Source organism: Carica papaya, chromosome 8 (assembly GCF_054855325.1).
Source record: "Carica papaya isolate Zhongbai chromosome 8, ASM5485532v1, whole genome shotgun sequence".
Taxonomy (NCBI): domain Eukaryota; kingdom Viridiplantae; phylum Streptophyta; class Magnoliopsida; order Brassicales; family Caricaceae; genus Carica; species Carica papaya.
In genome coordinates, this window is record NC_142316.1 from 29,315,080 (window position 1) to 29,331,342 (window position 16,263).

The following is a 16,263-nucleotide window of genomic DNA, read 5'->3' on the forward strand; positions in this document are numbered from 1 at the left end:
CATTGGTCTTTTTGTGGTTTTCTACCCACCTTTATCTCCGTGACGGTGAGATATCGTGATGTTCTTACTGGGCTAGTGTAGCTCACTCCTTAATTAACCATTTCAGATCAGGAAGACATGGTTCCCGAGCCCGTTCCGCAGGAGGACGACGAAGGGGATGCCTAGAGACTCTGTAGTCATACGCATAGTTTATTTTCGAGTTTTCTTTCTTAGTTAGTTTAACCTTTTATATTTTAAGTACGTTTTTTGGTTTTTCGTGTAAGGGATGTTAACTGAAATTTTGATCTCGCTTCCGCATTCGATATATTTAAATACTCATTTCATTACAATATTTCCGGGGCCGTTACATTAAGTTTCTCCCTGCTGCCGAACCTACTGATTCCCTCGAAATGAATGACCTTAAGGAACACCCGATCGCCTTTCTCAAATTCTAAATCTCTCCTCCGGGTGTCCGTATAACTCTTCTGTCTGCTTTGAGTCGTCTGAATGTTCTTCCTGATCTTAACTATTTTGGATGTAATCTCCTCGACCAGATCTGGGTCGAACACTTTTCTATCACCTATTTCTTCCCAACAAATCGGTGATCTGCATGGGCGCTCATATAACACCTCATATGGAGCCATGCTAATACTTGTTTGGTAGCTGTTGTTGTAGGCGAACTCTATTAGGGGTAGATGGTCATCCTAATAGCCCCCGAAATTAAGGACACAAGCTCAGAGCATATCTTCAAGTGTACGAATTGTCCTTTCTGACTGTCCATCGGTCTGAGGGTGGAATGCAGTACTAAGGGACACATTCGTTCCCATGGCTTGCTGAAAGCTATTCCAAAATCGAGAAGTGAACTTGGGGTCCTTGTCGAACACTACTGTTACTGGCACTCCATGAAATTTGACTATTTCTCGGACATATATTCTTGTTAACTTGTCCAAGGGATCGGTCATCCTGATGACCAAGAAGTAGGAAGACTTGGTAAGCCGGTCAAATATTACCCAGATGACATCTTGTCCTGATCTTGCTTTAGGTAATCCTGTCATGAAGTCCATGGTGATATGTTCCCACTTCCATTTTAGGATCGGTAATGGCTGAAGTAACCCGTCTGGGCGTTGATGCTCTACTTTGACCTGCTGTCATACCAAACACTTAGAAACAAAGTCAACTACATCTCTTTTCATCCCGTTCCACCAAAATTGGGATCGCATACTTTGGTACATTTTAGTGCTTCCGAGATACATGGCAAACTTTGAGCTATGAGCGTCTATCATGATGTTCCTCTTTAACTCACTGTCACTTGAAAAACACACCCTGTCCTGGAATTTGAGCAACCCATCGGCAGAGACTCGAAATTTTGAGCTAACTCCCTGTTCTGCATCTCTCTTGAGGGCTACTAAGGTGGAATCGGCAGACTGAGCTTCCCTTATTCTCTGTATTAACTCAAGCTGAACGGTCAGGTGACCCAAATATGTGACTCTCCTCAAGTCCTAAAGTCGTACCTGTTGTGTGGCTCCGATCTGCCTGTATTCTGAAATCATCAAATGGGCTAATGTACCTGTATTTTTTCTACTGAGTGTATCGCTTACTACATTGCCCTTACTCGGGTGATACAAGATGTCGCAATTATAGTCCTTAAGAAATTTTATCCACATTCTCTAACGCATGTTGAGATCCTTTTGAGTGAATATGTGTTTCAAACTCTTGTGATCGGTATAGATCTGAAAGGTCTCTCCATACAAATAATGGTGCCAAGTCTTCAAGGCGTGTATGATTGCGGCAAGCCCTAAGTAATGGATGAGATAGTTTTTCTCATGACTCTTCAACTGTCTAGACCCATAGACTATGACCTTCCCATGCTGTATTAAAACACAACCCAAGCCTAGATATGAGGCATCACTGTAAACTGTATATCCCCCCGATCCACTCGGTAAGGCCAACATAGGTACAGTAGTCAGCCACTTCTTTAATTCTGAAAAACTTCTTTCACAGTTCTCATTCCACTCAAACTTGACAGTGACATTGTTCTTTGTGAGTCTGGTCAGGGGAGCAATTAGACTAAAAAACTCTTCCACAAACCTACGGTAATAGCCTGCCATTCCTAGAAAGCTACGAATCTCCTTAACTGATGTCAATTTTTCTCAGCCGAGTACTACTTCAACCTTTTTAGGGTTCACTAACACTCCATCCTTTGATATGATGTGTCCTAAGAAGGTGGTCTATTCAAGCCAAAATTCACACTTACTCAACTTTGCAAACATCTTTTTTTCTCTGAAAACCTGCAAAACTTAAGCTAGATGGTGAGCATGTTCCTCTCTGCTTTTTGAATAAATCAGGATATCATCGATGAACACAATAACAAACTGATCCAAGAATTACCTGAAGACTCTGTTCATCAAGTCCATGAAGATGGTTGGGGCATTGGTTAGTCCAAATGGCATGACTAGGAACTCATAGTGTCCATACCTGGTTCAAAAAGTTGTCTTGGGGATGTCTTCTGTTCTGATTTTCATCTGATGGTAACCTGAATGCATGTCTATTTTGGAGAAGACCTGGGCACCCTGCAACTGATCAAAGAGGTCATCAATCCTGAGAAGAGGATACTTGTTCTTGATTGTAACTCTGTTCAACCCTCTGTAATAAATACATAACCTAAACGTCCCATCTTCCTTTCTAGCAAAAGTGACTCTGGCACCCCAAGGGGACACACTATGTCTGATAAAACTACTGTCCTACAATTCAGTGATCTGTTTTCTCAGTTCCTCCATCTCAACACGACTCATGCGGCAAAGAGAAACCAAAATAGGCTGGGTGTCTGGCTAGAGGTATATGGTGAATTCGACTTCCATGTCCACTGGCAATCTGGGTAGTTCATCTGGAAACACATCTGGAAAATCTCATACTACCGGAATCTCTTGAATACAATTCTTTTTCTTGAGTTTTCCTAGTTAGAGAAAACAGTAGGGTTAAAGTAGTCGATGAATAAGAAAATTTGCCATAAAGGAATAAATGCTAAATGATTTTATTAATTTATAAATGGCTCCTCATTAGAAGAATTGAATACAATCTTCTTGCTAAAACAATCTACGGTGGCGTGATACACCGCTAGCCAATTCATTCCTAAAATTACATCAAAATCCCCCGCGTCTAATTCTATTAGATCCACACTCAATTTCCTATCTACTATATCTACGACACAAGCCCTGTAGACAACTTTTTTCAATAGTGTCATACTCACAGCAGTAGACACAAATAATATAGAATCAAGTTTATCAGGTAATATATTAAATTTTGATGCAAAAACAGGTGAAACAAATGAATGCGATGCACCAGTATCAATCAAAACATGAGCAAGATAGTTACAAATAGTGTATATCCCCTGTACCACATCCGGGTTGGCTTTTGCATCCTGCTGGGTGAGATTGTAAGCTCTACCCTAATTTTAGTTCCTTGGGCACTCCCTTGCATAATGTTGGGCACTACCACAAATGCGACAGGTGTTGTTGAGGCAGTAACAGGGTCCATCCCCATTATCCCTGCTACAATGCTGATAGATCTTACCGCGTCCTGCCACTAGAGCCTGAGGGGGAGCCTGGATCACCGGCCTGGGCCTCTTGTTTTATTGAATAGGCACAGTAGGTGCTAGTCTGCATGGTGGAGCTAAGGGTCTGAGGTTCCCTGCTGCCTGAGAGAGGGTGCAGAAGCTCATCTCTGCTAGCTGTGCCTTGGCCAGAACGGCCCAATAAGTCCTGAGCTCTAGCACAAACAAATGTTGTCTGATCTCTGGGTGAAGACCCCACTCGAACCTTCCTGCCTTTATCCAACAACATCTCAGGGGAGTATCGGCTCAATTCTAGGAACTTGCGAGCATATTCTGACACAGTCATGTTCTCTTGGACCAACTGGACAAACTACATCTCCTTCAAATGTTGGAGATGCTCTGGAAGGTACTCTGCATGAAAGGTTGCTAGGAACTGTTCCTAAATAACTGGAACAGGTAGGGTGGTCTGTCTGTTTGAGTTCCAACCAGCGGTCTGCTTCTCCCACTAGTATGTAGGTAGCAAGGGTGACCTTCTGTTCCGGAGTCACCCCTAGGGTCTTGAAAGTCTTCTCTGTCTTTGCTACCCAGTACTCGACATCTTCAAAAGAGGATTCCCCTGCAAAAGTAGATGAGTTTAGTCTCTTGTACCTCTCTATGTAGCCTGGGTCAATCATGGGAGGAACTAGGTCCCGTAGAAGAGGGACTGGACCATGTTGAGCATAGACTAGGGGGCCCTGTGGTAGTACTTGCTGATACGGTGGGGGCACTGGATTATACTGTGGTGGTGCCAGGTGGTACTGTGGCTGGGGCACCGGATCATACTATGATGGTGCCGGGTGGTACTGTGGAGGAGCAAGATCGTACCGGAGTGGCTCGGAATCCTCTTGCTATAGGGATGGCTCAACCTGTGGCAGCGAGGGAGGGTCAAGTAGCTCCCTCCTCTCCTCCCAGCCCTGGTGGGTAGCAATGAGTCTCTCCAGCATCTCAAATATCCGGTCAACATTTTCCCTAAGCGAACCATTCGGGACTGCTTGGTTTAGTGGGGATCTTCCTCTCCTCATCTTTCTGTACCTGTATTTCACAAGGAATGGTTGAGTGATAATTCATTATTTTGGTGTTTCCCTAAGTATTATTGTGTAAGGAATAGGTCTGAAGAACGCGACTCTGATACAAACTGTAACGACCCTGGAAATCTAAAAAGGGATATATAATAATTTAAGTGCGGAAATGAAATAAAATGTTAAGGTTTACATTCCTTACATAATAACTTAAAAGTAATAAATAGCATTACAGAATTAATTCTCTAAAATAAACACGAAAAATAAGAAAAATAATGAGAAATAGAAAATATCTAGCATCTACTCATAATCTTTTTGCGGATCGGGCTCTGGAACCAGGTCCTCTTGATCTAAAATGGTTAAATAAAAGGTGAGCTACACTAGCCTAGTAAGGATATCACACTATATCACCGATACAGAAACAAATGTTGGTATAAAATCAAAATAACTAATGAAGTATTAAATTTAGCAAATTTGTTTAACAACCATAAAATCATTTGACGTTCACTTACCATAGTGGAATTTATGAAAACAACCTATAGAGATAATAATACCATACAGATCATAACTTCATAAACAATCAGCAACATAGAATATATCATAAATTCATATCCATTAACAATAAACCAAATTATAACAGTTTCTCATTTCACCAGCCTACTAGTATCCATGGGGGTTCATAAGGGCGTCTCCGTTACACGTGAACCATTTTCCTTAATAATCTCAATTATAGGGTCGTCCCCATATTCTGTCCGATATGAGTGCCAAGACATTAAACCTTAATACCCCGTCCAGTATAAGGGTAAAGCGGGCCATCCCCATACCCCGTCCGGTATGAGCACCAAATTACTAAGTCTCTATACCCCTTCCGGTATGAGACAACGTTCACAGTAGGGTTCTCTATGTACCCAGTCCGTCCACCATCTCCCAGGATATCTAGTAATGTTGTCATTCCATCTGTTTATTTAATCACACCACTTTCCTATTTTCCTTTAGTCTCCATTACCAAATCAAACATAATCACATAAACAAATAAACATGCATCAGGTAATGCAATCATGTCTCAAATTCCAAATCAAACAGTAGTCAGGTAAGGTAGCAATACATGCATTTAAACCATAAAATAGATAAATCAGATACTATCATGCTTTTAGGCTATAAAATAAATCAACAGAGAACAATATCCGGTTTGGGCTCCATTAGCAATTCGTAATTAATTATGCACATCTATTTAATTTGTACAAAATATCGTATTACTATTTATTTAAACTTCAATTCTATGATAGGGAGTATGGTGAAGGATCCTTACTCAATTTAACACCGAAGAGGTAAACGGTTTAACGCACTTACGGGCGGTCCCTGAATTTTTTTCAGAAACTGAAACACGCTTATAGTACCTACAAATGTTCTAAATAAATCCAAAATCAGTCTCAGGGCCCACTCGGTTAATTTTGAAAATCTGGTACGGCAGCTCTGCCGTGCTCCGGCAACGACGACGCTGCCCACAACGGAGGTCCTCCTCGGGTCGGCCGTTTTCGGCCAAATTTGGTTGATTTTTCATCGATTTCTACTAGCAAACACGTTAAAGGGCCTTGGTTGGCCCAAAAAATATGAAAAATCGAAACTCACCGGCAGTGGAGCTCTCCGGTGCGTCGGCTCCTCTGGGTCACGTTGGGTTGAGTGTTTCGCTTCGATCAACCTGTAGAGAAGCAAATAGTGATCACAACGGCAGAAAAATTACGCAAAACGGGAATCGGGAAGGGTCTCATCGGAGGTGGTTTGTAAAATTTTTCGCAGCGATACCGCTGGGCTTCATCGGTATTTTTCAACCAATTAGCCAGTCCTTCCACTTTGATTTAGCCATGGGTGAGTTTAAAATTGAATTTCATGCAAATTAGAAAGTTTTTACCTTTTTTGGCAGTCGAAAAAGGTTTCGGTGTGGCGGCGAGTGGCGGCGGTTTGCTCCCCAGCAGTTAGGTCGTCCTCTCCGGAGAGGGGTTCTGACGGCTAGGGTTAGGGTTTGGTGCAGATGAAGGTTATTTATACCCATCCGCTTTTGATTTGGACAGTCCATCGCATTTGATCTAGACCGTCCAATTACGATTAAATAAGGGGTGAATCTGGACTGTTCATCTTGATCCAATCTAGGCTGTCCATCGCAATTCACTCTGAACTGTCCAATCGCTTTTAATCTAGCCATTCGATTGCGTTTGGGCGGGAGCGGATCCAGGTCGTCCGTGTGCGCGGGAATAGACCTCAACTGTTTGATTGCGCGCACGTGGTCCCCCCGCGTGGCCTCCCGCGTCAGCGCCTCTACCACTTGGCGCGTCCTGGTTAGTCGGGGTTACTGACCGGGCGTCTGATGTGGCAAATGTTTTCTAAATTGCATTTTGACCTCCAATTTCTGATTTTTCTTTCAAAAATACCTGCAGAACCCAAATTTTCACCATTTTTTTCTCAAAATTATTTTTAATTTAATCCTCCATCAATTTTAGTCCATTTTTCATTAAATTAAAATATAATATAATATAATATAATAAAAAAAATTATATTTATTAATAAGAGATAAAAAAAAAGATTTTGGTGGGTGTTACCATCTCAGTTGGTCGAAAAATCACAAAAAATCGAACCTATCAGCGGGGGAGTCTCCGGGTACAGCAGCTCGGCCGATCCTCATTCGCGGCTGGGGTTCCTTCTTCGGCTAACCTACACAGAAAAGGATGATGAATACAATGATGAAAAAATTGCATAAAAAAAAAAGCAGGAAGGGACTCATCAGAGGGATTTTTGAGTTCTGGTCGCGGTAGTTCTGTCGAGCTTTGTCCGTAATTTCCAGCTCACTCACCGTTCCTCTTGCTCCGATATGGCCACAAGAAGGCTCAGAATCGAATTCCTAACAAGTAGGAGAAAATTTTACCTTTTCTGGCAGTCGGCGGTGGCTTTAGTGCAGCAGCGGTTAACGGTCGGCCTTCTTCTCCAATGTCCATTCTCGTCGACGTAGAGTAAGGAGGATCATTCGATCTTTAGTTGTTTAGGTCAATTACGTGGGCGAGTCTAGGCCGTTCATTGCTATTGATCTCATCCATTCGATCGCGTCTAAGGAGCGAACGAATCTAAGTCATTCACGCGTGCGGGATCAAACCTGGGTCATCGGATCGCTGGGCACACAAATCACCCCCGTGACCTCCTGCGTGGCGCCGACTTCAGCGTGTTTTGACATACGGCGTACTCCAGTTCGTCAGAACTGTTGACTGGGCCGTCTCACATGGTCGAATTTTTCTTTTTTGCACTTTGACTCCCTATTTCTATTTTTTTTTTCAAAAATACACTCCGAACTCAAATTATTACCTTTTTTTTTTAAATTATTTTCAATTTCGTTCCTAATTCATTTTTTCTCAAGAATTCAATAAAATAAAATTATGATAAATTAAATAATTATTTTATTAAAATAATTTAATAAGAAAAAATTATTTTGGGCCGCTTTTCGGGTCCGGGTATTACAATTAAGTTGAACACGTAATTACTTTTTATTAGATAAATTTTTATGTCAAATGATATGTCATATTTGATGTGTAAAAAAAGTGTTTTATTTTTTATTTATTTTAATATAAAAAATTTAAAATACATAAAAAAAATTAATTTTATAAACGAAAATAATTAGACTGGCAATTGATTAGAGTAAAAAAATTAGCCTGCTTAGGAAAAAAGAAAAAAGATTATTATAAATACTAGATAACTTACTTTTAAAAAAAATTTAAAATTTAAGCATGGAATTCTCCTTCATTTCTTTTAATTTTGTGTTATTTTAGCTAATGGCAATTTTCATTATGATTATTATTTTTTAACATTTTTCACCCTAATCTTTAGTAATCTCAAAGATGTTTGGAAGGAAAAATAATAATTTATATCAAACTATTAAAAAAAATAATAATAAATAAAAAAAATAAAAAAAACCAATGTGCAATACCTTTCAAGAAAAGAAAAATAAAGAAATAAAAAATTAGAATATGGAACAATTTATATATGTTAAAATAATATAAAAATTACTTTAGTATTTGAGCTATTAATATAATATCTTATTGTATTAGTATATTTGAATAAAATAAATATAAATAATCATACTCTCTTGTCATTCTTCTACTTTTGTCTTAATATAATATTTTTTAAAAATACAAATGAACTTACTTAAAATAATAATAGATTAAATATGTGAATGTGGATGCACAATTTCTTAAAATATGAACAACCATAAAAATAAAAATAAAAATAAAATTAGGCTAAATTACAAAAATATTCATTGAGTCTTTATGAAATATACAGAAACCCATTTTATTTTAAACTTAATATGTATGATTTAGGTTTTAATTTTAGTGTTTTTTAAATTTAAAATTGTTTTGTTTTATTTTATTTTAAGGAAAAAATAATAATATGTTTAACTCCACCAGTTTATTGATGCTTTATCAAATTCTTCCTCTAAATTCATAGACTCCATGTGACATCACATTTACATGAATCCACGTGGCATATATTTGCCATATCACGTTGATTTAAAACATTTTCCTTGATGGAAAATTCATAACCTACGAAAATAATAATAATAATATCTTTGAGATAATACATTTTAAATTATTTTTTTTTATTTACTACATGAGTATTATAACTCTTTTTAAGGATGTGTTTAGATAATTTTTAAAATGATTCATTAATGTATGGTATCATATGATAATTATAAAATATGATAATAAAAAAATTATATAATATTTAAAAAGATTATATATAATAATAAAATAATAAATATATATATAATTAAATAAAATAAAGATATAAATATAAATAATAAAAAAGAGTAAGCATATAAATAAACAAAATTATCCAAACAACACAAAACAATCGGTAGTTTGAAAAAATAGTGACCGTGAGAATCATGCAATAACTACTAAAAAAATTATATATATTATATGTGAAATGTAAATAAATAAAATAAAAATATTAATAAACCATCATTCAAATACATTCTAAAATTATCTTAAATTATAAGAACATCAACTTAATCTCTCCATTATTTTAATCAATAATTAGAGGGTTTAGAGCCATGCTGGATTATTCAAAGGAGTAACGACAGCCTTCACTTGCAAGTAATTGGAAAGACTGTAAATACCCTTCTCTCTTCCATGTCCGCTCATCTTATACCCACCAAAAGGAATCGTAATATCGATCACGTTGTAACAATTTACCCACACAGTTCCAGCTCGTAAGGCAAGACTCAGTGTGTTTGCAGTGTCCATATTCTTAGTAAACACACCAGCAACAAGTCCGTAAGGAGTATCATTTGCCCTTCCAATGACTTCATTCAAGTCCCTACAGTTTACCCACATCAGAATTTAGTAGGATTAATTTAATGTTGTACATTTTAGTTAAAACACATATGATCAAGAGAAACTCACTTGAATTTTATGATGCATTGGACCGGACCAAATATTTCATCTGTTGCTATCGGCATGTCATCCTTACAACACATTGATAATCATATTAGTTATATTCGGAATCACATCCTTTAATGTCTTATTAGGTTTTAGTTAATTTAATATTTATCTTAATCGGATTGGTTAACAAATTAAAATACCTCGACATTGGAGAAAACAGTAGGTTGAATGTAGTAGCCTCTGTTGCCAAAACGATCGCCTCCCGTTTCAAGAGTTGCTCCACAATCAATGCCTAATTTTATATACCCCAAGGTCTTCTCGAATTGTTTAGCATCAATCTAGATATTCATTTAGGAATTATAAGTCAAATTTCACTAACTTTAATACTTTAATTTTTGTTGGCAAGAGAAAATTTTATTAAGAATATAAATTACGTAACATAGATGATTTTATAATAATTAAATTTCTATAATTTACCTGTGGACCTTGTTGAACACCTGATTTGAATGAATCACCAACGATAATTTTCTGTGCTCGAGCTTTCGCTTTCTCAACAAACTCATCGTATATACTCTCGTGTACAAAAGTACGAGAGCCAGCGGCACAACATTGTCCCTGCAAATAATAAATATATTTATTATGAAATAAAATTTTGACTTTCTTAAAATTTACATCTCAAAAGAGAAAAATTTTAGTCGATATACCTGATGAAAGAACACAGCTAAATTCGCATGTTCTACCGCCATATCTACATCTGCATCTTCACATACAATGAAAGGGGATTTTCCTCCAAGTTCCAAAAGTGTGGGTTTAAGATTACTTTTCGCAGACATCTCTGTGATAGCTCTTCCCGTTGCCGTCGATCCAGTAAAAGCAATCTATTTTGACAATTAAATAGATAAATTTATCAGAAAAGAAAGCATACTTGCTCGATAAAAAGTTATTTATGCTAATTTATAACTCATGTTTCATATAAAAAAGCAATTGATATATTTCATTCTCTATTTTATATGTCACGGAATTATTTTAATCTGGATAATTTTTTTATTTATCTAATTTAAAATAAACTCATTTGAAATAAAATATTTAAAAAAAAATTATGAAACTCTACAAAATATTGAAGATCGTAAATAAATTACCTTGTCTACATCCATATGACTGGCAAGTGCAGCACCAGCAGTTGGACCAAATCCAGGAACCACATTAAAAACACCCGGAGGAAGTCCGGCCTACATGCCACAAACATAACCTTATAATAAAATAAATCATAAAACATATCTATCTAAAAACATTTCTCTTTATAGTAACATAAATATTCTTTTTTAAAGTTCGACAGACAAATACTTAAAAATCGATAATTTTAAATTATACCTCGAGAAAAAGATTAGCGAGATAAAGAGTTGATAATGGAGTTTGCTCGGCTGGTTTGACAACAATGGTGTTTCCACAAGCTAGTGCAGGCCCCAGCTTCCAAGCTAAGATAATAAGAGGAAAATTCCAAGGAATTATCTGACCAACAACACCAATCGGTTCATGAAGAGTCTGGACTTGGTGTGGTCCGTCAGCCGGAATAGTTAAGCCATGGATTTTATCCGCCCAACCTGAAAAATATAAAGTATGTTATATATCAAATATGTAAATTATGATAAAAATATTAATATTTTTTAATTTGATAATAATAATATTTTGTAATAAATTTTTTTATTAAAATAATTATAATAAATTGATATCCGAAATAATTTTTTTTTATTTTAAAATTCATACCGACATAGTATCTTATGATGCGAACAACCATAGGTATTTCATAGCCAGCAACTTGATCATAAATCTTTCCACCATCCCATGCTTCAATGGCTGAGATTTCGTCATTGTATTTTTCTAGCATATCAGCACAACGGTTTAATATCCGCGATCTTTTCTGAAAATTCAAACAGAAATAATATCACTAGGAGAAGAAAAAAAAAAATTCTTTAAAAATTAATTAAAAATTTACTATAATTCAATAATCCTAAGGTGAATGAAATTGATTATATTGATTAAATACATAAGCCGTCATCTTCGGCCATGGTCCTTGGTCGAATGCCCTGCGAGCAGCAGCGACTGCTTTGTTAATATCTGCTGTATCACCTTCGGCAACATCGGCAATCACTTTTTCCGTACGGGGATCCAGTGTAGAAAAAGTTTTTCCTAATATGAAAATTAAGACATGCCAATATTTAAATTATATATCGATTAAGTACATATAAAATACATGAAAACATATACAATATTAATGAAATAATAGTTCATTGAGGGGTCACCTGATGCTGCATCAACAAACTCTCCATTGATAAAGAGCTTTGTAAATTTTATGTTGACAGATGGAGCGATAGGTTCCTCAACAGTGAAATTAGTTTCTGCCATTGTAGATCTGGTTTGTGAGCTCCTTGATTGCTCCCTCTCTATTTATCACACAACAAGATGGTGAGATACACTGAATGATTTTTACTTTAATAATTTTCCATAAATTATGTTGGCAATATATCTGCATAAAAGGTATGAACTCTCATGTATGGATATACAATAAATATGGAAAATCCACTCAATAAAATGCAGATATTAATTAATAAATTACCATTTCTACTTTGATTCACCAATGCATCTTGTTGGTCAACATATCATCAGTCAAGCTAATTTTTCAAGGGGGGTTTTACCCAAAAATAATTCTGAAATAATTAATTATTTACCAAACGTTATTGACTCAGAATGTTTGCCAAATGGGTGCATGATTTTAAGCTATTTTGAATATTTTATTTTAGTATAAGATAGAAAAATACATTTTTTTTAACCATATTTTAAACAATATATAAATTCATAATTATGATTTTCACATTCAATAAAGTTTTTCAAATAGTAAGTGTGCATTTGGTATTAAAATAAATATTAATTTCAGTAATAAAAATTATTTTTAAACATGCATGATACAATTTATTATAATGTAAATGCATTTATTTTTAAAAACTAACAAAAACTAAGATTTGCTATTAATGTTTTTAACAATTTAAAATTATTTTAAATATTTTATTTTATATAGAATAACATATGATAAGATAACATTTGCTATATATATATACATTGTTGGCCGCGAGGTTGACAGCACAAATTTAAAAAAAAAAAAAAAAAAAAAACTTAATAATAACTAGATGAATTTTAATTTAATGATAATTTTTTCCTCTTCATATAAATTTATTATATATACTTTGTATTTAAAGAATAATTTTTAAATTGAATGGCACTTAGTGGTTTCTCGAGTAATTTCTTATAGAAATAAAATATCTTTATTTCATTAAGAACGTTTAGTCTAAATACTTCTTTTATCTATCACATAAAAAAGTATTTTAAAAATAAATCAAATTGAAAATTAAATTAACATTTATTTATAATTTATAGAATATTTTTGTTAATGTTATACATAGACATAATATATTTAAAAATATATAAAATATATTTAAAAATATATAAAATATATTTTGACTCGAACTCACAATCTTTTATAAAAAAATATATATATAAACAAAAAAATTTTACCAAACGAAGCACACATAAGTAGTAATATACATTTTTGTTTTGTCTCTATTTTATTCCAAAACAAAAATCTTTTCTTTTATAATTCAACAACATTGGAAAAACCTTAAACACCAATTTTGTCACAACTTGCACTCTTAGTTCTAAAATTTTCTTTTTGGGTGCGATCAAAACACATGAATTCTTAAAATTTATCTCATATATATATCATCAAATAGTGTAGCATTTAGAAAGCTTTTATACATCCATTTTCAAACTTACAAAATATTTTATACAAATCTCTACTACAATACAATATATTTATAGAGATACACAAAATAACTTTAAGGTCTTTGTTGATATTGCTAGTACTTTCAACTCTTCAAAATTTAGCCTCCAAAATTTTTCTCTCTGTTTCTTAACACTTACTGATCTTGATATGAAATGATTATGAATTTGGTGAAAGACACATCTTAGTAAATAACAAGTTATAATATGATAACAAAAAGGATTAATGAGTATTACAATAATTCATATACATTTATAACATATACACTTTTCAAAAGCATCAAAGCACATAAAACACATACGCACTTTTCAAATATCAAAAATCATTTTGTAACATCGTACAATGAGCCACATTTTCACCATTAACATTGAGGGCACAACAAACTTTCACTATATTATGAGTAGGCATATAATATACAAAAGGGCCAAACTCCCTCTATCGATGTGAATTAGCACCTCCCACCATAAAAATAGATAAGTACAAGGGAATTTTTATCATAATATAGGTGAACACGAACAGACTCCCTCCACCAAAGCAAATGGGCACAATGGAGTCTCTCCACCAAAGCGAATGGGCACAATGGACTCCCTCCACTAAAGCGAATGGGCACAATGGATTCTCTCCATAATAAGAGTAAACAAAATTAAAATTCACTTTGCATAATTTCTCAAAAATTTGAACATCACTTTAGTAAAAGTATCATCAAAATTAAGTTGGCGCGAATCATATTATCAAAACTTATAATAAAAATAATTTGCACATTATGGCATAATATGTTACTTACAAAAGCATTAAAACACTTGTTTATCATATCACAAAATCATTAAAAACAAATGTTTATCATATCATAGCAAATTACTTACAAAAATATTAAAATAATTACAAATCATATCATAGTAAGCTACTTACCTTATAAGGACCTGTACTTCGTTACCCTTAATTTCGAGAAATCCTTCAAAATCTCGATTTTTCCCTTCAAGTTTTGGCTATCTTTTCCATTTCTTTCTCTCGACTTTCTATCTTTTTCTTTTCGACTTTTTCTCTCTCTTTCTTCTTCCTCTCTGTTTTCTCTCTCTCTTTCTTCTTTCTCTTAATTTTCTCTCTTTCTTTTTTTCTTCTCTTGGTTTTAACTTGTTTTCCTCCAAAACCAACCTTGGCTATTTATAGTCTTGATGAAACTCTAAAAAAATGATAACTAACTACAAGGTGTCATAAACTTTGTCCAAGAGAAGACACCTACATCGAAGTGTCACTCATTTGAGCAAGGGAAGACATTTGGCTAAGGGCAACCTCTAAAAACTAACACCTAGTTGCAAGGTGTCCCAAAGTTTATCCAATATACTCCAAAATCCAACACCTAGCTGTAAGGTGTCTTTAATTCATCTAAATGATGACACCTAACTATCAAGGTGTCCATAATTCATTCAAGTGATAACATCTAACCATTAAGGTGTCCTAAACTTATCCAAGTGATGATATCTAATCATTAAGATATCCTAAATTCATCCAAGTATCTTAAATTTATCAAGGGGTGACATTTGGCCAAGGAGAAATATGATAATATTAGGGGAAAAATTCTTCACCTGAGGGAAACTTCTCCCTCCCGTACAATATATCTCTCTTTCAACTTTTTGTACCCAAAAAAATTATTCTCTCATATGAGATCTTTTTCTCCATCTTTAACTCTTTTTATCCAAGAGAAAATCTCTCTCTCATATATGATATTTTTCTCCCTCTTCAATTTTTCTTACCTGAAAAATTTTTCTCTCACATGAAATCTTTTACTCCATCTTCAACTCATCTTACCCGAGAGAAAATCTCTCTCTAATAAGACATTTTTCTCCCTCTTCAACTCTTCTTACCTAAGACAAAATATCTCTCTTACATGGATATTTTTTTCCCTCTTCAACTCTTCTTATCCAAGAGAAAATTTTCTTACACACAAAATATATTTCTCCATCTTCAACTCTTCTTACCTAAGAGAAAATATCTCTCTTACATGGATATTTTTTTTCCTCTTCAACTCTTCTTATCCAAGAGAACTTTTTTTACACACAAAATATGTTTCTCCATCTTCAACTCTTCTCATGCATATCAAACATGTGTTTACTTATTGTTAACATGTGGAGTGTCACATATAAGCTTCACCTAAAAAAGATATACTTCAAATAACGTAATTCATATGTTAAATACTAAAGATTATTATCAAAAACACCTCAAATGTGTATTAATCTAAAAAATAATGCAAACCATATATTAGGGATTGTAACATATTTCTTTCCATATCAACAAGCTTAATCTTAAAGACTAATTTCTTTCTAAAGGAATATCTTAACTTATATCTAAGCTCATAAATAAACACCACAAATTAAATATATATATATATATATATTAGTGAAGAAATAATCTGAGTCTCTTCAC

The 16,263-nt window shown here is 34.5% G+C and overlaps 1 protein-coding gene across 2 annotated transcripts; it reads right to left on the reverse strand.

The window, feature by feature from the left end:
- Positions 1–9,553: 9,553 nt before the first annotated feature.
- LOC110826078 (benzaldehyde dehydrogenase, mitochondrial-like) lies at positions 9,554–15,950 on the reverse strand. Of its 2 annotated transcripts, XM_088209875.1 has the most exons (11): positions 14,752–15,950; positions 12,311–12,451; positions 12,055–12,197; positions 11,775–11,928; positions 11,382–11,611; positions 11,150–11,239; positions 10,715–10,888; positions 10,488–10,625; positions 10,211–10,348; positions 10,032–10,093; positions 9,554–9,945 (listed from the first exon to the last, which is right to left on the reverse strand). In XM_088209875.1, the coding sequence occupies exons 2-11, from the start codon at positions 12,411–12,413 to the stop codon at positions 9,672–9,674; spliced, it is 1,506 nt and encodes a 501-aa protein (XP_088066001.1). In that variant the 5' UTR covers positions 12,414–12,451; positions 14,752–15,950; the 3' UTR covers positions 9,554–9,671. The 2 variants fall into 2 exon arrangements, with proteins under 2 accessions (XP_088066001.1, XP_088066002.1); XM_088209876.1 differs by lacking the exons at positions 12,311–12,451; positions 14,752–15,950 and having other exon boundaries at positions 11,775–12,185.
- Between the last annotated feature and the right edge of the window lie 313 nt (positions 15,951–16,263).